General features: G+C 38.8%; 2 protein-coding genes and 1 non-coding gene across 4 annotated transcripts; all 3 read right to left on the bottom strand.

Moving 5' to 3' along the window:
• Positions 1-849: 849 nt before the first annotated feature.
• Positions 850-9151, bottom strand: borcs5 (BLOC-1 related complex subunit 5). Of its 2 annotated transcripts, none has more exons than XM_084734522.1 (4): positions 8655-9151; positions 7019-7162; positions 4532-4689; positions 850-2909 (listed from the first exon to the last, which is right to left on the bottom strand). In XM_084734522.1, the coding sequence occupies exons 1-4, from the start codon at positions 8692-8694 to the stop codon at positions 2676-2678; spliced, it is 576 nt and encodes a 191-aa protein (XP_084590648.1). In that variant the 5' UTR covers positions 8695-9151; the 3' UTR covers positions 850-2675. The 2 variants fall into 2 exon arrangements, with proteins under 2 accessions (XP_084590648.1, XP_084590647.1); XM_084734521.1 differs by having other exon boundaries at positions 8659-9151.
• An 827-nt stretch (positions 9152-9978) lies between these two features.
• smc1b (structural maintenance of chromosomes 1B) lies at positions 9979-26130 on the bottom strand. Its single transcript, XM_084734520.1, has 25 exons — positions 26022-26130; positions 25408-25596; positions 24573-24685; positions 23902-24105; positions 22104-22342; positions 21478-21736; positions 21070-21210; positions 20446-20528; positions 20095-20302; positions 18897-19082; positions 18602-18793; positions 17776-17922; positions 17501-17638; positions 17151-17267; positions 16652-16758; positions 16116-16257; positions 15711-15856; positions 14807-14960; positions 14399-14497; positions 14161-14317; positions 13750-13904; positions 13169-13320; positions 12309-12378; positions 10254-10364; positions 9979-10168 (listed from the first exon to the last, which is right to left on the bottom strand). Exons 1-25 carry the CDS (start codon positions 26128-26130, stop codon positions 10076-10078), a joined length of 3711 nt encoding a protein of 1236 aa, XP_084590646.1. The 3' UTR covers positions 9979-10075.
• Positions 11510-11583, bottom strand: trnat-agu (transfer RNA threonine (anticodon AGU)). The gene has a single exon. It is a non-coding gene; the product is annotated as a tRNA-Thr (tRNA).
• Positions 26131-26380: the final 250 nt, after the last annotated feature.

Below are 26380 nucleotides of genomic sequence, written 5' to 3'. Positions count from 1 at the left end.
TCTACTGGTCTATGAAATGTAAAAAAAAAATGTGAAAAGGGACACAACTCCCCAGAGGTGAAAGTGACGTCCTTAACTGTTTGGTTTGTTTGACCAACCATCCAAAACACATTTCATTTATTATCATATATGACAAAGAGAAGCAGCAAATCCTTGTGTAAGAAGATGCAGTTGCACACTGATTCCCTTTAGATGGGCTAAGTGATTAATCAACTAATTATTGCAAATTTGTCACCGTAAATCAGAGCCACAAGAATGTGTATAGATTGTGTTGAGTTATCTATAGCACCCCCTAGTGGACTCATATTGAAACACTGCTGCAATAACAACCAGTTATTTAAGCCTTATTTATTTTAAGCTGCAAACTGACCAAGGATTAGTTAGATAATGTGTTCATTCACCCAGATGTACTCTATTAACTTTAGTGGTAATAAAACATGCAAACAGTTTAGATTTTATTGGCTCAAGTGTTGAGATATCTGCTGTAGAGATTTCTGCTGCCACCAAATGCAATAAAAATGAATGAAATTTGGTTTGTGGAGTTCACAAGTTTGTAAAAAAATATATCAACAATTCACTGACACTGAAACAATGTCCTGGTCACTTCTCTATATTCAATAGTCTATATCAAAATTCTTGACACTTTGCTTTATGGGTTATTCCATGTAACGGGGACTTTTTTCTGCAAAGTTATTGATGTTGATATTGTCGTGAGCAGCAGAAATAAAGTTGAATTGTGTTGGGGGCAGAAATCTCAAGAGATAGACTTCTCAAGCTTTGGGCAAATAAAACTTCCTGCATCAGAGATTCTGGGCCGATACGAGCTTTAAAATAACATTTTGGCTGATACCGATGTTTCTTGTGGCTATTCATTTTGTTTTTGTTGTCATTTATTCCCTGTTTTGTGCCAGGGAAACAAAGAAGTCTTCATTATAAAAAACATAACATCCGTTGCCCTCTTGTGTGTCCACCCACACCCACTGAAACAGCAGCTGGGCCACTATTGTCCGAGTCCAAATGACCAACACAACATTTATTGACCACAAAATTGATGTGAAGAAAGAGATAAACATCAGTGAATGTCATCTTCTTTTCCGACAGGCCAACTGCAGTCAACAAGGTGAATATAGACCAATACCAATGTTCAGATGATAAATTGGTGCATCTCTAATCTGCATCTCTGTCACCTCTAGAGAACACAAAGAGGTTTTTTATCATTTGGGTGAAATGAAACATTTAAACCTAAAGAGCATAAAACATGATACAGGAACAGATACTGAACGGATGATGCAGTGAAGTTAATCTGATCACTTTCCTCATCAAGAGTAAAGATATGACCAATTCTAAAAAAGTGCCACTTTTTATTCAAAAGCTTTGAAGACTTGCAAATCTTTGGCATGATGTGTCATGTTTGGCTATGACTGTGAGAAGCTAAATTAATGCTGATAATACAGTGCAGTGAGCTAAACATGTCATTTGGGTAGATGTCTCTGACAAGTGGGCAGCTACCTAGAATGTTTTCAGTGCATCCAAGGTCATCCATCTTCTGTACCAATCTTCTGAAAAACTGAAGGGTCGGGGTCTCTGCTCAGTCCTTTGTTTCACCTTCTTCACTCTTCTGCATGCAAACACACAACTGCTAGAGCAAAAGTATCTAAATAAATTAAAGTCTTGTCAACACAAAACTAGTTCACAATTTCATGAGAATATAGAAGACTTTGTCTGGCCACAAAGAAGTTTTTCATCTTACTTCCAATGTCCAATGCATCCATGCTCCTTGTGTAATCCAATGGCAATAGTTCGTTTAGGTCTTCTCTGTCAGTCTCTTCGTCATGATATTCCAAAATGATACACCGATATTGTTCATAAACTTAAAAGCTGTCAATCTGCACACAAGCAGTTCATCCAAACAGTGGGCGAGGCATATGGCGTGGGAGCGAGATGAATATCATAATCACAAACAACAAATATTTGTAATGTCAAATGCAGGATCCAAAATCGATGCACTGCCAGTTCTTGGGCAGCTCTGATATTTTGGGAGGCATACGCAAACCTCCAGAGCAGCAGGAAGGATTCTGAGATACATTTTTATGTTGCTCTATAACCTGTAACACATCTGCAGGATAGGTTTTTTAAGCATATGGAGTTCATTTTGACTCAATCAAAACTGTTTGTTCCTCCCCTGCTTTTAGATTAGTAAAGAAGGCCTGTCGCTGGAAGATTGCCAGTTTGATTCCCTGCAGGGGAAGGGATAAGTAATAATCTCTAGGCCCTCTGCAGCTGGGGTACATTTGATCGCAGCACTTTATAAATTGGCAACTGCTCCAGTGAAGCTACTCAGTGGCTGTGATTAAACTCAGGTATGAATATGTGTGTACTGAGTAGAAGGGTTATGTAGTAAGTAAGTAGGATGCTACTGATTAAGAGTGCTCAGCAAAACTTCCTGCATTAAGTAAAAGAATAAAAAGAACTGATCACGACCTGGAGAGCTGACTAAAGCAGCCTCACACATTTATACCTTAGCTCTACCTCAACTATGAAAACAAAAACTTAATCGGTCAAGACTTTTTGTACCCATGTAAACACTTAGTGTCCTTACAGATGGACAGACCTGTACTTTCTCCTGGACTGGATGGAGATGCATGTAGGAAGCAGCTGTGTTGGCTTTAAGGAGGCTACTTGGTGGCAGAATCCCCGTCAGGCCTCATGCTGAAGGGCTCCAGGCGCTCACTCTCAGGCAGCATGTTGTTGAGGCGCTCCATCAACGGCACCGTCTGGTCGATGCCCATCTGGATGCGTCTCAGGATCATGGACATCTCGTTGACTTTCTGGATCTGCTCGGCGTACTTGGCGTAGCGTTTCTGGCGCTCCTGCATTATACTAAACAAGGTTTCCACTGACAAGTCCATCTGGAAAGAAACATGCGAGGGGGAGGGAGAGATATAGTGTTTGACTTTTGATGACACTTCAAATCATTTCAAAGTAAAAAAGAGGAAAATAGCTTCAAAGATTTTTTAAAATTCTGCTTCATCCGTAAGATAAGATAATATATATTATTTGTCCCTGACGGGAAATTTGACTCAGGCAATTGCCTGCTTACTGCTGCAATCATGAGTAGAGTAAAACATTACAGAACAAAACATTACATCTATTAACAAATAGAATACAAACAGTATTGTCAAGTAGTACACTAGGACAGTACAGCTGTACACTAAAACACAATCAGTATATACAGCCATATGAAAAGTGTATAAAATACAATAGGAAACAAGTGTAAAATACAATAAAAAAAGATATGTAAAATACTGCAAAAGTCCTGTCAAATAAAGATACAAGTGTTTAGACATTTTGAAATATCTAATACAATGATACATGAATATCATTTTAAAAAGTAGGTCCAAAATGTACAGTACAAGGTAAACAAGAGTTCGCAAATGTAAAAAATTGAAACTTTAACATTTTGGAAAATATAAACCACCTAAATAATGTGTTGTATCATTCTGTTAATGACTGTTTTTAAGTTTTTTTCTCCCTTTAATCATTTAGTCTGTAAATGTCAAAAAATATGAAAACGTCTTATCAGAATTTGCAGTTCCAATCAAGGTCTTAAAATGACTTGTTTTGTTTGACCAAAACCCAAAGATTTTCAATTTATAGTGATACAAAACAGAGAAAAAAAATCTCAACTTTTCACATTTGAACAGGGATTAATAAGTAGGCTGAGTAATTGGTACAATGATCTTGCATTCTGAGATAACCTGCATTGGCCAATGCCTGTGCTCATGAGGCTAATAAACAAAAAATGTCTGCAGATACATTTGCAGGCAGCCTTGTCAGTATGGCTGCTGTGGAATTATGTTAGTCCTCCTTGTGAGTTTTGGGAATGTGGTGAAAAAGTTATTTTGAGCCCTGTGCTATAACCCTCATGCATCCTGTTGCAAACACCTAAATTCTCTCCGTCACCAGTCTTGGTGTATTAACATGTTTATCCCATCCTAATGACAAGAAATCTATTCTAAAAACATTACTGGCTAGTTTTAAATATTATATTTTAATGTACAGAACAATGCAGTTGAATGACACTGCTTCTGACATACTGTACCCTGCTCTCCCTTAAAAACTAGTTATGTTCTGAAATCTACAGCGTACCCAATGTATTTTTCTATTTCGTTATTTAATACAAGGTCCATCAAAAACAACATGTCAATGGCTAAGATAATCATGTATATTAGAATTATATATCTTCCTTTGGCAGTTGAAAACCTGAAAACCCGAAAACAACAAATATTTGGTGGTTTTGCTCGATAAATTACATTTTTTTGGTTGTAAAATTAAAACGACGTAAATTATTTTCCTGTCAATCAACTGATTATTTCAGGAGTGGTTTGGAGATAAAATCTGATATCGTTTAACCGCTGTTGAAACGAAAATATGCTCATGCCAGTTGATCACAATATTTAATTTGTTTTGGGACTGAAAACGATGATGACATGTATGTTAAATGTCTCATGTTGCACTATGGTAATCTTACCTCTTTGATCCTCTTGACCAGAGCATTCTGGTCAAAGGCCACAGCTTCAGCACACTGGTGGAGGTGATCCTGGTATCGGATGCAGAGCTGCAGAACCTGGCCAGTGTCCAGCCTTTCCAGACACACACTGCTGGGTGACGTCTGGCCACTCAGGACTCCTGTGAAGAGTGAAGAGCAAAAGACTTACATGGACATGTTGGATCAGAGTCACATTTAACAACTGTGTAACACTTGGTAATTATTGTAATTAGCTTTGCACAGGATCTGACAGAACTACCCCTCCTGCTATTTCAGGAGTGCGCCTACACAGGAAACTTGGCTAATTATCCACCTTCTACACAGTGCTAATGGGTTGCAGCGATATTAGCTTCACTGCACAGAAGTTGAAAATGTGGTGGTGGGAATTGAAATTAGATGAAACTCTCAATATCTTCATGTGAAAACTGAAATGGTAAAAGCCAGGTAAAATATCGACTCATTGTACCAATACATCTCAATTTTTCTAATTTGGCAGAGAACGTTTTGATCTAAAAAAAAAAAAAAAACTTGTCAGACTCCAACATTTACTGCAGAGATCATAGAGATCGAAACATTATAAAATTACATTTAATTTATTGGAAGCCATCAGATATTTTCTCTGACTTCTGCTTTCAGTTGTTTTTTTTTTTTATTTCACAACTGTGATAGTTTTTATTTAGATATGTGCTCTACACTCTGTCTACAACTGAATTGGTACCTATTATATCTAGCGCCCCAAATCAGTGCTGGCTGTTTCATACTTAATAAATATACATTTAACTAGGTGTATCTAATGACCTGTTTTTATTTATGGTCTGTTAAAGGGACAGTTTGGACGTTTTGAGGTGGAGTTATATGAGGTACCTATCCATAGTCAGTGTATCACCTACAGTAAATGGCCATCGGCACATTCCCAGTTTGAAGAAGCAGCCGAAGTACCGGTGCAGGAAGCTGAACAACGTACTGCTGTGGACAGGATCAGTAGCAAACTGGAAAAAACCTCCATTTTTACTGGGAGTTGCCAGTTTAATGCTGCCCCATTTCAAGTCTGAAGGACAGGGACAGTGGCTTAGCCACCACTGCTGAACCACCAACCGGAGAGTATTGTTGTTAAGGGTCGAAACACTCTATGGAGGTTGGGCACCACCTGATGACCTTTCCTCAAGGCCAAGGCTACATCCATTAGAAAAGGATGTGTTAATGCATTTCTGATGTAATGCTCACCTTAGCTTCACCAGCATTCCCACTGCCTCTCCAAACTGGGTGCATGCCTACTGCCATCTACTGTCACAAATCCACTGACAGTGGATGAGTACCTCATGCAACTCCATTTCAAAAACCCAAACTCTCTCTTTAAAGATGAAATTTTTTTGAGGGGGCACGACGTAAGACCTTCTAGCAGGGTCCAACGTTAAGATTCAGACAGTGTGTATGCACATATGAACGTGGCGCCAAGCTAAGGATGTACAGTGAAGATTTAGGCTAAAAACATGGTGCAAATGATGTCTTTCAAGTCAGCTTGGAATGACGGGGCTTTAGGAGACTTGGATTACACCAGATATGCAGCATGGAGGCCCTTAATGTTATGGGTTTTTTTTTGCTTTTTAACACTTGAAAACTGGTCACCATTCACTTCCACTGTTTGGAGATTCTGCAAGGCCATTTTCCTGTGAAAATCCATCAATGTTTTGTGGACTAAAAAAATACTAAAAACCTGACCTTCAATCTGCATGATAGTGAATAGACAATGGCTGAATTTTCAGTTTTGGGTGAACTATCCCTTTAAGAAGGCCTGGGATGCCCCTATGACTCAGTGGAGGTGGTGGGACAAAGGAGCATGACGGCTAAGCTGTCATCTCTGATGATGGAGAATGAGTCTCATCTCTGCAGGACACTCTGAAAGCACTGGGGAGCTCTTCCAGTGACAGGCTGCTTCACCCACAGTGTCTGAAGGAGAGGTATTGCAAGTCTTCACTTCCTGCTGCTGTCAGACTGTACAACCAGCACTGCTCCCAGTTGACCACACACACCAGAACTGACAACTGACTGCATTATTAATGTATACCAACTGTGCAATATAAACATCCCTCAGGTGTAATTTCATTTCATGCAATGTAATATCAGTATCTCACTCAGCTGTATTATCATTTCAACTGTGCAATATCAATATTTTCTATGTGCAATTGATGTAAATTCAACTGTTGAATCTGTTTCTTGTTTTTACTGTATATATTGTTTCCTATTTTTGTTTATAGTTTTCCATTTTTAATTTCCTCATATTTTAACTGTTACTATTTTATTTCCTCTTGCCTATACAGCTGACATTTTTTTTATATTTCCTCTTGTTCATATTGTTTGATTATTATTTATAGCTGTTATTGATGCCTCTCTATTTTGCGATCCCCTCTACTGCCGTAACACAAATTTCCCCATTGTAGGGATAATAAAGGATAGAGAGTTATGAGTTACCTTTCAAAAGAGGCTGAAAGGTGGGTATTTCTTGAAGCTTTATGACATCTGGGTCATTGTGGATATTTCGCATTGACTGGGTCCCCTGGGCCACAACCACGATATCATCCATCTTCGCCTTCTGCTTTGCTGGAGATGGCACCACTGCAATGACAACAGTTCCATTAAAATAAACAGATAGTACTTAGTTCACATCATGGAGGCATCAAATCATAGCATGTGTGACATCTAACAAATCTGGGCTTTTATAAACATTAATAGGATTACTTTCCGGTATTACTTTACACTAGATCCAACTGTACCTTCTCAAAATAAATACATGGAATTTGAACTGTACATATTAAGTACATTTACTAATATAGTAAAATTCATCACTTTCATGTGGTGGTCAAGTTAGTATTGATGGTCAATGTACTCCATTGACAGAAAAAGCTGAGTTCTTCTTCCTGGAATTTAGGAGGAATTTATTGCTTCAGCTTATTACATTTACTACCTTAACTGATTGGATGTCCACATAAAAAAGGGTGAATTTCCTTTTAAAGGGATGGTTCACCCAAAATTAAAATTCAGTCATTATCTACTCACCCAAGTTCTGACTGATGGTAAGGTTTAGTTTTTTTAGTCTACAAAACACTGCTGGAGTTTCACAGGAAAACAGCATTGGAAAATCTTCCAAACAATGAGTGGTGACCAGTTTTCAAACTGAGAAACATAAAATGTCTCCATACTGCTCGTCTGGTGTAATCAAAGTCTCGTATGCACACTGTCACACTACATCCGCCTAGTTCAGATGATGTGTACACACACGAATGTGGCTCCAAGCTAAGGATCTACAGTGAAGATTTAGGCTAAAAAAAAATGGTGTAAATGACATCTTTCAAGTCAACCTGCCATGTTGGGGCTATAAGACGCTTGGATTACACCAGACAAGCAGCATGAAGGCACTTTGTCATTGTACGTTTGAAAACTGGTCACCATTCACTTACATTGTTTGGGTGATTTTGCAATGCTGTTTTCCCGTGAAACTCTGTGAAACATTGGTTTTGGACAAAACAAACAAACAAAAAAAACCTAAACCCGACCTTCAATCGGCATGAGAGTGAACACATAATGACTGAGTTTTCATTTTGGGGCGAACCATCCCTTTTAGTAAAAATTCGAGGAACTTCCATTTCACTTCATTTCAAAGGGTAATATTATACATATTACTCGACTACACATTTTTTACAGCTGCATTAATGATCATGAAAGTATGCATTTTTGCAGACTGTTCCGCCCAACACTATGTATTTTCAATCTAAATAAGCTCCACTTGAACCCAGCTACAACTTAAAAATGTTGCTAATGTAAATACACCAAAAAAAATACACTCTGTACTCTTAACACTTGTGTATTTAGAATTTGAGTGCAGGACATGTTCTTGTAACAGAGTAGTTGTCTTGCTACAATTACTTTAACTTATATGAAGGACTCTGAGTACTTCTTCCACCACTGCATGTAGAAATTGTTGCTATTTAGCTAGGACACAGATATTTACAGTAACACAAAAATGCAAATGTTTCCTTGGTTTACTTATTCACATGAAAACTGACAAACAAAATGCAAAATCTGAAATTAACATGATAGGCAGTCTCACTCACCCGATGAGCTGTAATCGGAGTGTTTGTGCTCCGCATCGCCACTCTGTTCGGCTCCCATGGTGCTAGTGTTTGGTTAGGTAGTTACCAAGCTAACGGTTAGCTTTCGTCAACGCTTTTAGGAACTGCAGCCATATAATTCAAATAAATGTATAACATGGACCGTCCGTAGAGATTTCACATGACTTCTAAACACACCGGGCATCCATGTCGACAAGAACGAAAAGAAAATAAAGGATGTTTAGTCAGCAAATTCACCGACCGAAAGCTAAGCTAGCTAAGGTAGCCAATCGTTCCTATTTGTCCTTTGCTAGCTAACAGGCTACCAAACGTTCCTTTAAAGCTCAGTCCCGAACGGTATCTTTACATTAAGCGATAGCGTTCGAAGTTTGATGACTTAAAGCATTTTAACATCGACATAAGATGCTACAGAAACCACTCAGTGCTGTGACTTGAGTTCACGGAGGTAACACTTCCGTAAATATTGATGACGCGGTCGCTGTTAGTCCTTTCCCCAGTCGTGAAGGGAACCCGAGACTTGCAAAACTCTCGCGATATTTGTACGATTTTGTAAATTATATTTGATTTAAGAAAGACAACGCTTTGTTTAAGATCTGGGTAGATATGTGGACAAAGAACAGTTAAGGAAAAACCATGGTTTTGGTATAGAGAACATATTTAATTCCAAACTTATTATTATTTTTTTGCTTTTATAAACTATATGGATATGGTTACAGAGAGCTATCATCTCACTTTCATTTGAGATTTAGTAGATGAATTGCAAAGTGATTGCTATTATCAAATGATTTAAAAGATTAAATTATCATACAGTTATCATATGAGGGCTTTTAAGTTGGTGTTGGCTGATATGTGGCTGTAATGTATTGAGTCCTAATTTGAGTGTTGAATGTTACACTGAGTAAAATATCCATGGAAAACCCAAGGAAGAATAGCAACTGTTGCAATGCAGTAACTAACTGGGATCTAAAAAACAAACAAAAAGAAATAAAACATTGTATTTTAAACTCTGTAGCTTTAATGTAGATAAGTCACACTTAAAAGCATAACTTAAGTACAAAACAATTTAAGTAACATATTTTTTAAAAAGTAATACACAATCAACATAAATAACATGTAACATCCTAAATATAGTCAGATAAACGAGAAACACAACATTTTAGCAACCTGAACAGATTTCTCTTTAAATGCTTTGAGAATGCTTTTGAGAAGTAGAACTGCTGTGTTTAAGACCGTCTCTGCTTAAATTGGAACAGAAATCAACTTTTGGTATTGTCTGCACCTGAATACCTTGTCAAAAGATGACAACTCTGAGAACCACTGAATTTGCCAATGAAGAAAAATGCAAGAACACATGCAAGAGTTTCATGAAGTTGCTTCCTGGTCACACAAATTCTGTTTTCTACTTGTCCGTCTGTTGTTCATTGTCCTCTTCCACCAGAGGGTAGGGTCGCAGGTCCAGGGTCAGGATGCGGCTGAACATGCATTCATCAATCTGTGAAGAAGAGAATACTGTAGTGACTAGTGTCATGACACAGAAATTAAGAAGTCTTATTCAACATGTGGTAAGAGTTTATTACATCTGAGTAGACTCCCAGCAAAGCATCAGACTTGGAGAAAAACTCCTCCTTCAGGGAGATCACAATGATTTGCATGTTCTCTTGGGATTCCTCTCTGAGGAAATTGGTCACCTGGATACAAACAAAACACCCACACAAGGTTACACAAATACAATCCATAAAAATAAGATGACAGGATAATACACACAAACAAATCTGATACAAAATAAAGTTTTCTGTATGCAGGCATTTATGTGTCATCCAAAGAGTGCTAATTACCTTAAAATTAAATCATATGATTACGAAAGATTAGGATCTGCAACTAACAATTATTTTCATAACTGGTTGATACCTTTTTGCATGTTTTTTGCATGCCAATGATATTCTTCAATCCTGTCTCCAGCAAATGCAAGCTTTCACATCAACAAAGAAATTTCGATGATCTTACTCATCAGACCGTTCAAACTGCATGTTGCTGATGTCCCATTAAAACATATGATGGATTGCTTGCTTTATTTATGTGCCCAGCTTCAATGTCTGGGTCTGGTTTACAATTTATGCTGCAAAGAAGCTTCTTTTGATTTGTGCCCGTTTTTTAAGATAGGACAGAGAGAGAGAGAGAGAGAGAGCGAGAGAGAGAGAGAGCACATCTGTAATTGTGCAAGGTAGAGACTGAATAAGGAGAGGGAACCGTGAGTCAGAGAAATAAAACATTATTTCCTGTTTGTTTCACAGCAGGTACGTTCTAAGCACAAATGAACACTGCAGGACAACCCTGTGGATAATCGCCACAACACTTGATTCAGTCTGATTGCAGTCTTAGTCACTGACACATAAAGATGGACACCATGCCTCCACTTCTTCCCACTGTACAAAAGGGAAGCCAAAATATCCAGTCATTTGGAGACAGAGTCTGTGCAGCAGTGATCAGCCTTAGAGTCGCTCCCTTGAGTTGCTGCTCACACAGCTGGCCGACACAATTGTGAGCAGTGAAAAGCCCCCAAATAACTAAATTAAAACTGATCAGAAAAATGAACACTTGTAACAAATATCAGCATGGTAAAATCTCCCTGAAATAACAGAAACCATTTGGAAAAGACCATGTGTATATCAACATACCATCCAGGCTGTGCCTTCAGTTCTGGGAAGCTCTCATGTTGTCCATTTCTATACACCGTCTCTTGTCTCAGTACTTATTCAGTGAGAGGACACCACTTTTTATTTGCCTTCCCTTATCTCTAAACTCCACAAGCACAACTTGCACTAGATAGGAGAAAAGGCACTGCTGGGATTCGAACCCAGGATCTCCTGTTTACTAGACAGGCGCTTTAACCAACTAAGCCACAGCGCCCTGTGACATCAGCTGCTTTGGCAATGATCGAATTGCTCATTTGTGAAAACATTCCAAACCCCCTGAACAATTCAGTGTATCGGGATACAACCTAAGACAAGAAAATCAGCAAGTTCTAACATTTAAGAAGCTGAACCTGGCAAATGTTTGACTGAAGATACCTTTCAGGACTGGACATTGAGCTTTTTCAGCCATTTACCATTTGGGCAAATAGCAGAAATGTTTATCTTCTGGTTAGCACACTCAGGGAGAAACAGCAAATGAGCTTCATTACGACTACAAAGGCAATAACTTACTATTATTCATTTTTTGCTTATTCATGTGTATTTGAGTCTTATAAGTTGCAAAATGATCAAAATAAACAAATGAAATATGTCCTGAAGCAGCTGTGTTACAGTTTCAGCTCCTGCAGATAGTGGTGAAACTCACCAGATTCTCTTCCTTTTCTCCGTGTTGGGTGTGCCCAGGCATGTTGTTTTGTATATATCTTTTTTTTAATTAAGTATCTACCTTTCGAAAAGCTTAGAAACCCCTTCGCAAAACTGCTCTACACATCGAAATTTGCCTCTTAAATATTTTGTGCTGTTCATTTGTTGTTGTTGGCATGTTAAGACCTTTAATCTGCCAATTTGTTAGTTGACCAATGATTCGTTCAGTGTATAAAATGTCAGCACCACAATTACCCTTCACTTAAGACTAAACTCTTGATGCAGCTGGAATCTCACCTTGCCAATGTTAGTGTTGTCCAGAGCTGCATCCACCTCGTCCAAGATGAAGAAGGGTGCAGGGCGGTAGCTGAAAGAAATTATACAAAAACCGGTGTGCCGAATAGTGCAGATACAATGAACCACCAAAGAGGGTCAAATATCAGAGTCACAGCCATTAACACTGATGCAACAACTATTAGATAATGTGGGACAAGTACCTCAGAAGTCAAGAAGGTTAGTTAAAGGAGGTGAAAATATCTTTCATTTTATTGCATTACAAAAGATAATAATAAGGACACATCAATAATGGAGAGTCGAGTGCCTCTTTAGAAGAGAGTCCTTCATGTAAAGCTGAGGACAAAAAGATCAACAGGCTCTCCAAATTATATAGCCTTTACTTTATTAATCCTTTAATCAGTTTAAAAACCTCATGATCGTTACAAGCTAAGTGCACCCCACCAGCTGTTTTAACCCCCCAAGAAGAAACTGTAGTTTCTGAAAGATATTTCATGGTGTGTCAACAGCTGTGCTATAATTGCAATTTGTTTTTTTATTTTTTGGGACTTGTTTTTTTTTTATAGCTGTGGGGGGTAATTATCCAGCTGTCCAGCAATATTAATACCCAACAAACACTGTTGTTGTTTTTGTTCAACGATTTTAGCAAATCAGATGGTGGTGTGTCAAAGATCCATACTATGTTTATTCTACTCATTATCAGGTGCTTTTATATTCATTATATGCATTTTTATTATTCTGAGTCATTTGTCTTAATGTTGGTAACCTCTACTTTTGCACTCAGCTTTCCCTATTATAATCTGATGTATATGTATCTAATTTAATCTTGTCTGTTTAGGCTTTGAGTGTGAGCCCTGTGTTACCTGTGGATGGCAAACAACAGGGCCAGGGCAGCAATGGCCTTTTCTCCACCTGACAGATTGTCCATGGACATGAAGCGTTTTCCTGGCGCCACACAGTGGTAGTTGATGCCACCGAGGTACGGCTCTTCTGAATTCTCTGCACTCAGAATGGCCTGGAGTACATACAGCATTCTATATTAATTTCATTTATTGAATTTTGACATTTATGACATCTTGTTCTTGTTTGTAACACCTTGTGCAATATCCAGTGATAATGAGAATTATGTATGGTTTACCCTGTTAATGAAAGAACCATAGTGGTTTAGTTAAATGTCTAAAGACAGTACATCAACATTCTTTTGTTCTTTGTGCAATCAATCATCCCTGAAGAGCACTCAAACCCTACTAGAAATGACATGTATAAGTATGATAAATATAGTCAAGTAAAGCTCACATTAACAGTACATTTTTACAAATATGACTGGGAGGGGCATGGAAGAAAAACAACTCAAATGCAGATAAAAACGAAATATAATAATAACATGAATAAAAACAGAGAAACTTGTGAGTATGTTTCTGTGGTCAAGGTTTTATTGTCTCACCTGGGCGCTGCTGTTCCTGCATATTCTTTTATAGATCTGATCGATTACAACAGACACGTGTTCAAAACACTGGCTGAAGAGTTGGAAGCGCTGGTTTCTGACTTGCTCAAACTCCTGGCTGCATTTTCTGGTTACTGTGGTGCTGGCATCAAAGGCTGGATGAGGGACAGGAAACAAAGTTGAATCACTCTATCATTACAACATTTAATTACAGGGAGAAATCCCATGTGGGAATGAAACAAGAATTTCAATTTGAACAGCTGGCCAGTGAAAAGAAGTAAACCCCCACTCTACTAATCCCTACTCTCTAAATAAGATATTAAATAAATAAAAACCAAGCAGTTTTTATTAGCAAAACAATTTTTTGTGGGGATATTTCATTTTGAAACAAAAAAATGAACAACAAAATACCTTCCTTCACACCCTGTAACTCATCCTTCACTTCCCTCATCTTCTCCACAGCTTTCAGGTTGGGGGCAGTAGTACGATGCAGCACTCCCTCTAAAGAGGAGAGTGACTCCCTCAGCTTCTCCATGTAGGCCCCCACCTCCTCCTCTGCTTGCAGATTCTATACACACAAATTAGAATGACTATAAATAAAAATAGCATGAGGATTAAATCAGAGCAATGGTGAGGCTTGATGTCTCACTGTGAATTCTGCCTCCAGGCCAGAGTAGTCGATGACTAGTTGTGCCTCTCTTTCATAGATGTCCATGGTGGCCGAAGTGCTTTCAGATTCTGTGTCCAGCTGCACAGACCAGAAGAATCAGTCATCAGGTAAGACTGACACCAAAAATTTGTTTCATGACTTCTTCTTTTTTTTTTTTTTTTCAATTCAGTACAGGTTCTCAGTATTTATTACTCTAATGTGACGGTTTCTACAGTTTTGTTTACTACAACATACTTTCTTCTTTTTTTAGAAATATGATTTTTTTTAGCTTTAATTGATATCCTGCACTTTTCCTAAATTATCCAGGACTGGTGTTTAAATGGTAATTCACGAAAGATACAGAACAATTAAATGTCTAGAGAGACTTCCTTATTCTTTATGTCCTACCTGCATCTCACTGATTTCATTCAGGCTCCCAGACAGCAGAGTGATGGGTAGACTCTGGATCTTGCAGGCCAGCAGTATGTTGTGTCTGGCCAAGCGTTTCTGCTCCAAGGCAGTCTCTGCAGTCATCACCTCCCGCTGAAGCTTCACCACTTCTCTGAGAGGAGCAGAGACAGAATAAAAGTGCATATCCAAAATTTGGCAGGTATTCTTGTTGGATTTTATCATTAGACATTATTAAAAACAGAATGCTTTGATGGTTAATTCATTGATACAAAACATACACGCCAATGTCATGTTGCAGATGCAATGTAACCATATCCTGCGTTGTCACAACATGAGCACAAGCCTTTCGCTTTAAAGACAGAAAATAGTTCCTACATGAATCTGCTCATAACAGTGTCTGCGAATTATCTTGAACAGCCAGGTCATAATTTCTGAAAAGAGACATTTCTGTTGAGTTTTTCCTCTTTTTTTTTGGGCACCTTGAGCACATCTAGTTCCATTATAAGAAACGATGGCAGACATCTCTATGGGTGGAATCTCCTTAACTCAGCAACTTACACCAAAACATGACGGATAAATAGCACAACAGGTTAGAGGTAAAAAAAAAAAAATGATTTTAGGGTGAACTGTCCCTTTAAAAGACCTTTCAATCAATTTAACTGTGATACCAAGTTGAACTGTTTTTATGGGGTAACCATTCTGTTTACATTTAGATCATACATTGTATCTTTGAAAATTTTTTTACAACAAATCATAGGTGGGTGGATAAAACTTTTTCTAGCAGTTTATGCAGGGGAAACACTCTTTTGACAGCAGCAGCGCCTAGTAAACAGTGTGGTAGTAATAGTACAACAGCACACTGACATTGGCAAATGCACAGGAGCATTAGTAGTAGTGTTACTTGTTGATTTCTTGGACGCTCTGGGTTTTCTGGTCAAGCTCAGCTTTGGCAGCAGCCACTTGGTTCTTCTTAGACCGGAGCTTATCCTGCAGCTGCAGCAGTTTGGTCTGACCCTCCTCAACCAACACCAGCAGCTTCTCTTCATCCTAATGGAGTAAGGAAAAAGGCCAAAAAGTTTGTAATTGCTGAAAGGTCTAATTTCACATCAGGAACAGTGAGTAAAGAAATAGCCCTAAATACAGATATATTCTTAAATCTCAGAGAAGGTGGGCAATAAATATTTGCCAACTTCAATAGCAACTAAACCAGCCATTCTGGACAACTTTTACCCATATTACAGGAAAAAAGTTTGATGACAGTGAAATATTTTTGCAATATTGCCAAATGAATGCCGGTGAAGACTACCTCCATCTGCTCAGCCATGATTGTCTGCTCCTTGAGGATGGTTTCCTCCATTTTGTGAAGCTTCTTCTTCTGCTGCTCCAGTTGGTTTTGTTCATACTCAAGCTGTGCATTCAAGTGAGCATAGTGACTCTCAAACTCCAGCCTGAAAGGAGTGAATATGAAGGTGTTTATTTTGTAAAACACCAGAAAAGTTTCATTGTAGCACAAACACAAATTATATAATTACACACATTACAGAAGTTTCTTAAAAGAACAATGCAAGTCTGTAAATTCCATTCCATTAAAACACATATTGTAATAAGAAATCAAACCAATAAAACTAAAACAAACACAGAATTTTAAAAATACAAAGATCTATAAAGATTCAATATTTTGAATCAGAACCCAACTTCTCACGTAAAATCATAATATTGTAAAGCTATCCTGCTTTTCATTACAAATTAATATTTATCACTTAAATGTTTATCATATATTCATCACAGAAATGGCCTGTTAAGTTTAGCAGATATGGTACTTAAGATGGGTGGTTGTCATACCGCTTCTTGTCAAGCTCTGTCTGCTCTTTCAGGTGCTCTTGCTCGTACTCTCTGATGCTGTCCACACCAATCTCAGTGCAGAAGTCAGAAAACACCAAATCCTCCATCTAAATACAAAGACCACACTGTTAAGAACAAGTGACCAGGCATGAGACAATAGCCGACAGAAGATTTGCCACGTTGAAGTTTGTGTTCCAGGAGGGGCCAGTGAAATATTTAATGTAACACTTGCACTTTTGTCTATTTTGAACCTATTGACCATGGAGGCCACTTAGTTGTATGCCAATGGTTCTGGCCCAACATCCCTGTAAGTGTAGTGATCCCATCTTATAACATGCAATATTGACTGAGAATGAAAACACACCAACTAGGTTTTATTCCATTTAAATAAGAAAATTAACTGAAATATCAACTGAAGTTCAGCAAGAGCTGATTTACTTGTAACCTTAGCATGAGGGTCAAAATTGCAGTCAAAACTGGCATGCAGGAACAACAGTACCTGGTTGATCTGGTCACTGATCTTCTTCATCTCTTCATCCTTCACCTCCACACTCTCCTGCTGCATCTGGATCTCAGAGTCCAGGTTTGCTAATTCACTTACCATACGAGAAGTATCCTGAAAACAATTAGCCAGACATGACAAGACAAAATAAGTAGTGTGAAACTGTAAAAAGTCCATCTGTCTCTGCTCCTGTGTCACCATGATACAACATATCATGATACATTTAATGTGCTTTAGGGTTCAAATGATTGTGATACTTTGATTTACATGTACACATGCAGTAGAGCTGTGTCAAAGAACACAGTGTCAATTATGATATTACATTTGAGAAAGTACTGTGGCCCTACCGCTTGGCATTTAGGGATGTTTTTCTTCCGAAGGTTTTCCAGCTCATTTTTCGAGTATTTGTGGCGGGTCTTTGCACCCTGAGCCTGAGCAATGATCTGCTTCAGGTCTGACTCCTTCCGGCTCAACCTCATCAAATCCTGTCACAGGAAGTTAATTGAGAATAAACTATGCAAACAGCAAAAAATACTAATTTCTGCTGACTGGACGTATAAAGGCCATCAAGTTTTCACTGTATGATTTTCCAAAATATTTCAAATTTTGAATAGTGACTCACACTCAACTCTGCTGTCAAGTGGTCCTTGCGTTCCATCAGTTCTATCACAGCCCTCTCATCCCAGCAACGAGCTTTGGTGCGCAGGTCACTGGAGCCTCCAGAGATCACACCGCCCTTTAAAAACAGTGTCCCATCCAGGGATACTGTCTACAGAAAACACATCTGATTACATGTCTGCTGGTAGAAGGCCAGCATGTCAGTCAGGTGAGCAAGCAAGTCAAGTTCACAACTTGACTCTTCACCAGGTCATTAAAACTGCCCATAACATTATTGGTACCCATCTACTGAGCATCAGTGACATCAGGAAGAGAAGGGACCTACGCAGAACCCAAGGGATACTAAAAGACAGCACCTACCCCAGACACAGCCTGCTCACCCTGTTGCCATCAGGCAGGATATACAGAAGTATCAAACTGAGGAGTATCTTCCCTCAGGCTGAGACTGCTTAATTCATCCTCAGCACGCCTCCATATAAATTAGTTTGTTCTATATTTTTATTTATCTCCTCAACCAATTCCAACCAATCAATCAAAACAGGAATTACACTGAAATCTCATTCTATACCTTGTTGTAAAGGATAAATACATCACCTTGAATCACTATACAATTTCAGGGCTATAGGTGGTAATAACTGTCTGGCCCACAATATTTATAGTGTTGCCTCTTTTAGGTGACATTCTTACTGATAGTTTGGATTTTACCCAAAGGATGCAAACTAATTTCAGTAAGTGAGGGCTACCCAACCCAAAAGCACACCTTGTGCTTTTGTTCTACTTAATGGATTTGACGGATCCTGATTACGCCTCTGACCGACGGCCATGTTTACCTTATAGCGCTCCTGCCTGTCAAAGGCCACACTCCTTGCTTCTTTGATGGTTTCACACACTAAGGTGTTGCCACAGACAAACTGCACCACTTTCCTCAGCTCTCCAACACTTGTGGTGGCATTAACCTGTACAACATCGACCACCATCTTGGCACCGGGAATCTCCCTCAGCCGCTCATTCAGAGGTCTCACCTGTGCACACAGGACAGTTATATCATTCTCATAACTTCACTTTCTTCTCATCCTGCAGTTTAATCCTCCAAAACAGTTTTGGCTTGCTTCAGTTTCAACTCACATTTAAGTAGTTGATGGGTAGGAAGGTCTCAGGTTCGATTCGCTCAGTCTTCATGAAACTGATACAGTCACGGGCCACCTTCTCTGAGGCCACAACGATGGCATTCATGTAGTGGCCGAACACCTTGGTGACGGCCAGCTGGTACTTCTTATGGATGGGCCTGCATAAATCAGACAGACGGCCATACTGGGAACAGGAAGAAAAAGAAATGAAAAGAAAATCAAGAAAGGAAAAATTGATTTCATTGCAGATGCAGATCAAGTGAAAGGCTTGTAGATAGATGCATGATGAATGAATGATAATGATGAATGACCATGTATTAAAGTGGTTTATAGCTACAAGATATTTTTCGTGTTGATGATGCAGCACATGAAGCAAGCTTCTTGCCTTTGAAGCCACTGAGAGCTTCAGTTTTGTTGAGCTCATGTTTTAGTGCCTTTCTTCATCATTTGTGATGTGAAAACATCAGAATAGTCAGAGAAGTAGTGCACCACAAAGTGTTTCTCCTGCCAGGTAGTGATTTTATTTCCTCTTGCATGCTCTGCATGCACCACCCTCGCCTAAACCATAAAGATTATTTCTAACACGTGTGAACACATCTGACGCGGACAATCTCGTGCTTTGCTGCATTTGGACAATGTCCTGACCTGATTCTTCAGGATACAGTTTGGAGTGCAAATGTGAAAACTGCTAGATAACCACATACACACTCTCACACACACACTTTTAGTGTTTCCTGGTGCAGAGTCTTGAGTTTGTCTTTCATGTGTGCTTATTCCAGAGAGGAAATATCTTAAGCCATAGTTCCACTACATAGTACAGCTTGGCTTGACTCCACTTGCTTTTGGAACACAAGCAGGTTCTTTGGTTTTGAAAAGCTGCAGCCTTTATTCAAACAAACAAACTGACAAACTGTAACCTACACTGTACAGTTACTGAAAGTAGTTATACAACCAATCAATGGTCTGCAGTGTTTTCACATCACCATTTATTATCAGCTCAGCATGCCTGCAACCTTGACAGAGGTGATATCAAATTAAGTTTCAGGTACTATCCTTGATGGAAAAATTTTACAAAGTGAGTCGAGTCGAGCCATAACAAGCTTTAGTTCTATTTGTTGCTTTCAGCAGTGTAGACTGTCTCCTGCCTCTCACTGCATTCTTAAAGTTATTTCTACTGAGGTTTACTGGTTTCTTACCACAGTTTCAGGGTAGAGTCTGCGGAGCTTCTCTAGTAGCTCTTTGCGCTGCAGCTGGCGTCTGTTCTCCTGGCTGTCCAGACGGGCATTCCCCAGCTCCTCCAACACCTCACCCAGCTCCTGCTTCACCTCCTCACTGCGCTGGCGGCCCCACTGCAGCTTCGCACTTAGGCTCTCCTCCTGCTGGCGGTACTCTTCAAGGGACAAGCTAAAAGAAGCAGTATTTCTATGAAAGTTACATCATGAATTCAAAATATATAGTTTGTCACTGATATATAACCATGGAGACTGGCTTCTTACTGGGTGCCATTACATTGCACAGCCATGTGGAAGAAGGGGTGCACGACATACCTACAGTTCTTGGTGTACTCCTCTAACTTCTCTGCTCTAATTGTCAAATCTTCCAGTTGAGTCTTTGTGCTCCTGATGGCAACCTAAAACAGAACAATATATAATAACTAACAATATCTAATGAAGGACTTTTTTTTTACAATAACATTGTATCAAATTACAAATTTCAAGACATTGTTTAGCTGTCCAGCCTACAACTCAACTGTTTTAGTTCACTCTATTTTTGGGTTAAAAAAAAAAAAACTTGTTTAAACTACCTCTTCAGCACAAATCGGCACACAGATACAGTTAGCATCTAGCTAGTGAACACAATGAAGCTTATAGCTGCTAAAGAGCCAAATATTGTCCTAAGGGATGGGTATAGAGCAAAAACAAAGATTAAGGAGGGTGAATATTGAACCTTTATTTGTCAGTGTGTGAGAAAAATGACTCCAAATGAATGATTATGTTGCTTGATAACAAGGTCACCACGTCATCTTAAAAGATGATTATGTGTCAATGTTGAGTCAACAACAAGTGGCCAAAGAAATCAGTCATTGCTGGGTCAAAGATTATTCATCCCAAATTTAGTGTTGTGAAATGTAGACCTTTAGAATGAAAGCAAAAATGTGCCACAGACTATACCTCCATTTCCTTCTTTTTGCGCTGGTCAAAAGCCATCTTCTCGTAGTCCGCTCTCACCTCCAAGCACAGTTTCTCTGCCTGCTGGCAGAGGACAGCCCCCTGCTTTCGAGCCAGTCCCTTCAGCTCTTTGTATCTCTCTAGCTGTATGAGACACATGCAAAAACTTTCCATTGAGGGGAGTTACGACAAGCAGATAGGACTCCTTAGTCAACTGACATTCTTCAGGTTAAGCAGTTATATGTCTAACCCAGTGGGTTAATTATTATGTACAGAATATGTACTCCATAAAATAAAAACACATTATAGTCCTGTTTTCCAATCTCGCAGCAGCTATATTTTTCAAGGTGTTAACTGACTTTTGATTTGTCCGAACAACAAAAGATGTAACATTGTTTGACACATACTCACCTGATCATCATCCAGCTCAATGTCTCTTCCTCGGGAGACTCCCTTCTCCTGTGCTTGCTTCTCAAAGTTCCTCCAGGTTCTCTCCAGTTCAGTGATCTCGTTCTGTCCCTCTGTCAGCTCCTGCTCTTTAATAGTCATCAACTTCTGACTCTTCCTCAAAGCGTTGCGGTACTCTTCAGCCTTCTCCATGTGATGGGAAGTGTTTACCTTGGCTTTGATGTACTGGGAATGACACTGGGACTGGACATGCTCCTGGGCTCTGAGTGACAGAATGACAGGAGGTTAATTCAAGTTAACAGCAGACCTTCTGGTGCAGATCACCTATGTATTTATATTGTATGGAGGTATTAATAGGGCCAAAGAGATGCTATCATCCCACGCTTGCCTTTTTAAATATCCCTTTACAAAGAAACTAAAGGGCTGTTAAGGGAAAAATTAAATACATTTTTACAGCTCCATTAGCTGTACTAAAGTGTATTTTCTGATACACTGATTAATACTTATGTAATGTTTTTTTTCACAATTATAATTTTGAAATCATGATGTTCATTTTTAGATGTGCAAAGCAAATATACTGTTTCACATTTGATTAAAACTGATGCTAAAAACTAAATCCACACACACACCGGATCTCCTTCTCTATGTGCTGCTGCTCTCTGGTGAAGCGTCCGTGTTCCTTCTTTAAGGTTTTGACTGTGTTCTCTCTATTCACTAGTGTACTGTTCTTAGCAGCTGCAGTCTGCTGCCTCTCCCTCAGGGTGTCGCTTAGGACACTGATGCCCTTCTCATTATGGTAGAGCTCTGCCAGGCTTAGCTGCAGGCGGTTTTGGTGAAGTTCGTCCACCAGTGCCTGGTACTTCTGGGCCTGGAAAAGTGAGAGGTGTGAGGACTAGTCAATCAATGGATAGAAATCTAAGGAAACTAAAGTCACAACAATCCAGTTGATAAATAACTGTCCGTGATGCCATTCCTGTGAGCATACATTTAGTACATAAGTAATTTAGAAAGCTGTAAACTTAAAGTAGAAACAGACAACTTTACAGCCCCCTAGCGTTTCCAAGTAGTATTTTTGTTGTGCTGCTGTGACAACGACAACATATGTGTTGAGTCAAAATCTGTTTCCCTGACCATGCATTCCCTCTTAACTTACTCTGCTATACCTAACCATAACCTAGTCCTCCACACACACCACTGGATCACTTTTGATTTCCTAAGCATCAGAGTCTTGATTTGAGAAGAAAAAACAAACAGTGGAAATAAGAGAAGAGAAAGAAGCATGTTCACTGATGGGATAAATTTAAATTGTCACAATTTTATACTGAATTTAGGAACAGACATAAGCTGTTATAATGATATACATTTCACAGTAATAACACAGCTTGAGTAATGTTCTTGCTTTGCACCAAGAGGGGCTGGTGTTGGGGCCGACTTCCCCAAGTGTCATTTTTCTATAGTCATTACATTCTGCAATTAACATTTACTTAATAATTATAAGTCACAGCAAAAAAAGCTTCCACTTTTCCACTTAAATTCTGCTGGACTTTCCTTTACTAACATTATTGGAGACAGCAACCCAGAATGTAGGCCAGCATAAAGCACCATTAGAGAATGAAAACCCAAATTGACCAAACAAGCAAAGTCTCAAAAAATAATCAGGAGGACTTTCAGTGTGGCAGTCACAGCTCTGTGTAAACTATGATTTTGCGAGCTTAGCCAATCTCTGGCATGGGTCATGGGGCCACATGCAAATGACAAGAACATTCTTTCCCCAAAGTTTTAAACATGCATTATGTACTACTTATGACCATTACAGCTGTATTCTAAAATACTAGCCTGAGAAATACAGTCATCAATTCAGGACAGGAGAGATTAATCTAAAATATAATCTGCAGTTTCATCCCCTTTGCCTCAGGTGTAGTCCAGACTTCCCCAGAATTTTATCATAACGCAGACACAGCTCCATAAGAAATTGTGGCTGGGCTCATTAATATCAAAATCCAATCTGCAAGCAGTTTAAGTGTCAGAATGTATCAACCAAAATGGTCTTTCCAACATGTGAATCAAGGGGAGGTTACATCCAGCAACCTTCTTAAACCAGTCAGTCTGACAGTCCTAATGGTTTAATTTTCTCTTTCGAGCCCTTTTTGTCATTTTCTACACAACTAGTCACTTTCTGTGTGTACAAGCAAGTCCAACACAACTGACTTTGAGGAAAGATTGTCCAAAAGTGTCTCTCTCCTTTATGACAACAGGTTTTAGGAAAAGTAGTTCCATGTGAAGTTTTATCCACATGCTTTATTTACGTGTGGGTGATTATGAATGTGGCTAGCAGATTAAACAATTGTAACTACAGGGTTTGTGGTGAACAAACCACTACAGTTTGGTGTACAGAAATATTATATACATTTTCTATTGTGACTTTACCTCTAATATATCTTGGGACACCTGTTTCCTCTCAACTGTGGCAGATTTCTTCTTGTTGAAGTGAAACTGTGTGTCCTCTTTGGCCTTCAGCAGGGCCAGTTTCTTCTTATCATACTCTGCAGCATATTCCCCAGACTGACTGATGAGCTCAAACATCTTGGTCCTTTCCTTTGGGTGCTTCAAAGCTATGGACTCCACTGCCCCCTGGTGAGGAGGATAATGAGTAACAGACATGTTTGTAAGGCATTATTACAACCGGCCACTGTAAGGGCTCAATGGTATGCTTCAGGACAGTCTTTAAACTAAGTCCCTGCATAACTCTTAAAAAGAAATATTATTAAAAGTAGAAGATGAGGGCATTTGGGATCACACATAATTTATGCAACCTCAAACTCCTTTATATATTTTTATGTAAAATGTGCTATTCTCTATCTGTCCTGTTATCGCTCTACTATTTATTTGTATGTTTCAGTGTTCAAATCAAGTGTTTTTTAATCAAGTTTTGAGTCACAGGACTTAACATTTATTCTAGGTCTCCACAGAAAAATATGCTAAAGTGAAGAATATTTGTGGAGATGTGTGGGGACACTAAAATCTGATGCATATATACTTTTTAATTTATGTTTTCATGTTTATCTACACAAAAGTTTCACTACTTCTACAGTGTGTACCTGAAACACGAGACAGTTTCGGGCTTTAGTCACAATGCCAATCTTCTCCAGCTCCTCCAAGTATTTGGCCAGAGAGACATTTATGCCATTGACGTGATACCCAGAGGAGTCACCTAAAAACACAATGAACGGCAGCTATGATAGCAATGATATCCCACTGTACTTTAAAACTGCAACAATTAATCAATTATCAAATTAACTACAAACTATTCTGAAAATTGATTCACCAGTTTGAGCATTTTTTTAAGGAAAACAAAGCCAAAACTCTCTTCTTCCATTTCTTAAATGTGAATATTTCTGGTTTCTTTACTCCTCTATGACAGTTAACTAAAACAAAATCTGTGGACAAAACAAGACATTTGATGAAGTCATCTTTGGCTTTTAGAAACAGTGATCAACATTTTTCAACATTTTCTGACATTTCATAGATCAAACAACCAATCAATTAATTGAGAAAATAATCAACAGATTAAATGACAATGAAAATAAACGTAAGTTGCATTAACTGTACTTATTTCTACTTGATGCTACGTCTTAGGGACATCTGGGTGGCCATTTAATTTAAATAACATATTTTTTTTATATTCTTGTTCTTTCCAGGATTCCGGGACTTTTCCACCAAAACAACTCAACAAAGCACCCGTGCCATTTAATTACTACTAAAACTAAGTTATCCTGCAATGATTAAGGTTAGGAGAATCTGGAGTTAAGACAGGGTGCAGGGAGGACTGTATAGACAACTTTAGTCCTCCACTGAAACACTTTTGATTGGCTTCCTCAACAGTTAACTATTGAACTATAAATCACATGTATAGACTTAGTAAGCTAAACTTACCTGAGATGCTCCTGCAGAAGACTGTCTCCTGGTCTTCATCGTCGCAGTACCGCATGGCGACGCGGGCGGTGTCACTGATCGGCTGCCCTATGTGGGCTCCGTGTATCAGGTCCCTGTAGTGCTTCACCCTGAGAGAGGCGGCCCGCTCCCCCATGGCAAAGCTCAGGGCATCCATCACATTGGACTTACCTGGAGTGATTTCATATCGTTAGCACATCTCTGAATAACGCATTTGATTAAAGACAGGTTTTAGGCGTTGCCTTTAACATTTACTTCTATCTGAGTTAACTAGTCTACCTCAACAAACCTAAATTTAAATGAACTAACCCATTCCCTGAGATATATTTTTGATTCAAAACTGTGCTCTATAGTTAATTATAGCCTAATTAACTCATAAACTATGTACCTGGTTATTTATAATTATGTGGTTCCTCTTCTTAAAAAGACGAACATGCAAACATTTATCAACCTAGCAAAACTTTGTACGAGAATCCTTAAGCTAGCTATTAGCTAATATAGACTAGCTAGGTTATGGAAGCTAGTAGCACTGACAGCTAACCATAACGTTAGCTTGCCAGAGAGCTTGCAAAGACGACTTAAAAAAGTTCACTTACCAGAGCCATTTGTGCCAATTATACAATTAAATCGCATAAACGGACCGATAACCTGCTTTCCTCGCCATGACTTGAAGTTTTCAATATCAATTTGTTTTAGATACCCCATTTCAATCGAGTGGCAAATTTGAATATCAGAAGTGAAATTAATTATATACCGTTAACCAAGGTTGGTCTAGAAGGGAACCCCTGACCCGCGAATAATCTCGCGAGAGTGATCAATTTAATCTAACCATGATCTTTGCCTAACCCTAGCCGGGTGTTTTCTGTCCCTAAACATAATCAGATTCAACCCAGCTATTGTTGTCACATTATAAAATATAATTGGTTTGTGTAACGTGCACAATTAATAAGCAACA

This window comes from Lutjanus erythropterus, chromosome 13 (genome assembly GCF_056507025.1).
Source record: "Lutjanus erythropterus isolate fLutEry1 chromosome 13, fLutEry1.hap2, whole genome shotgun sequence".
NCBI classification, from domain to species: Eukaryota; Metazoa; Chordata; class Actinopteri; order Lutjaniformes; family Lutjanidae; genus Lutjanus; species Lutjanus erythropterus.
The sequence above is the reverse complement of the archived record's forward strand: the minus strand, read 5'-3'. Positions and strand labels throughout refer to the sequence as shown.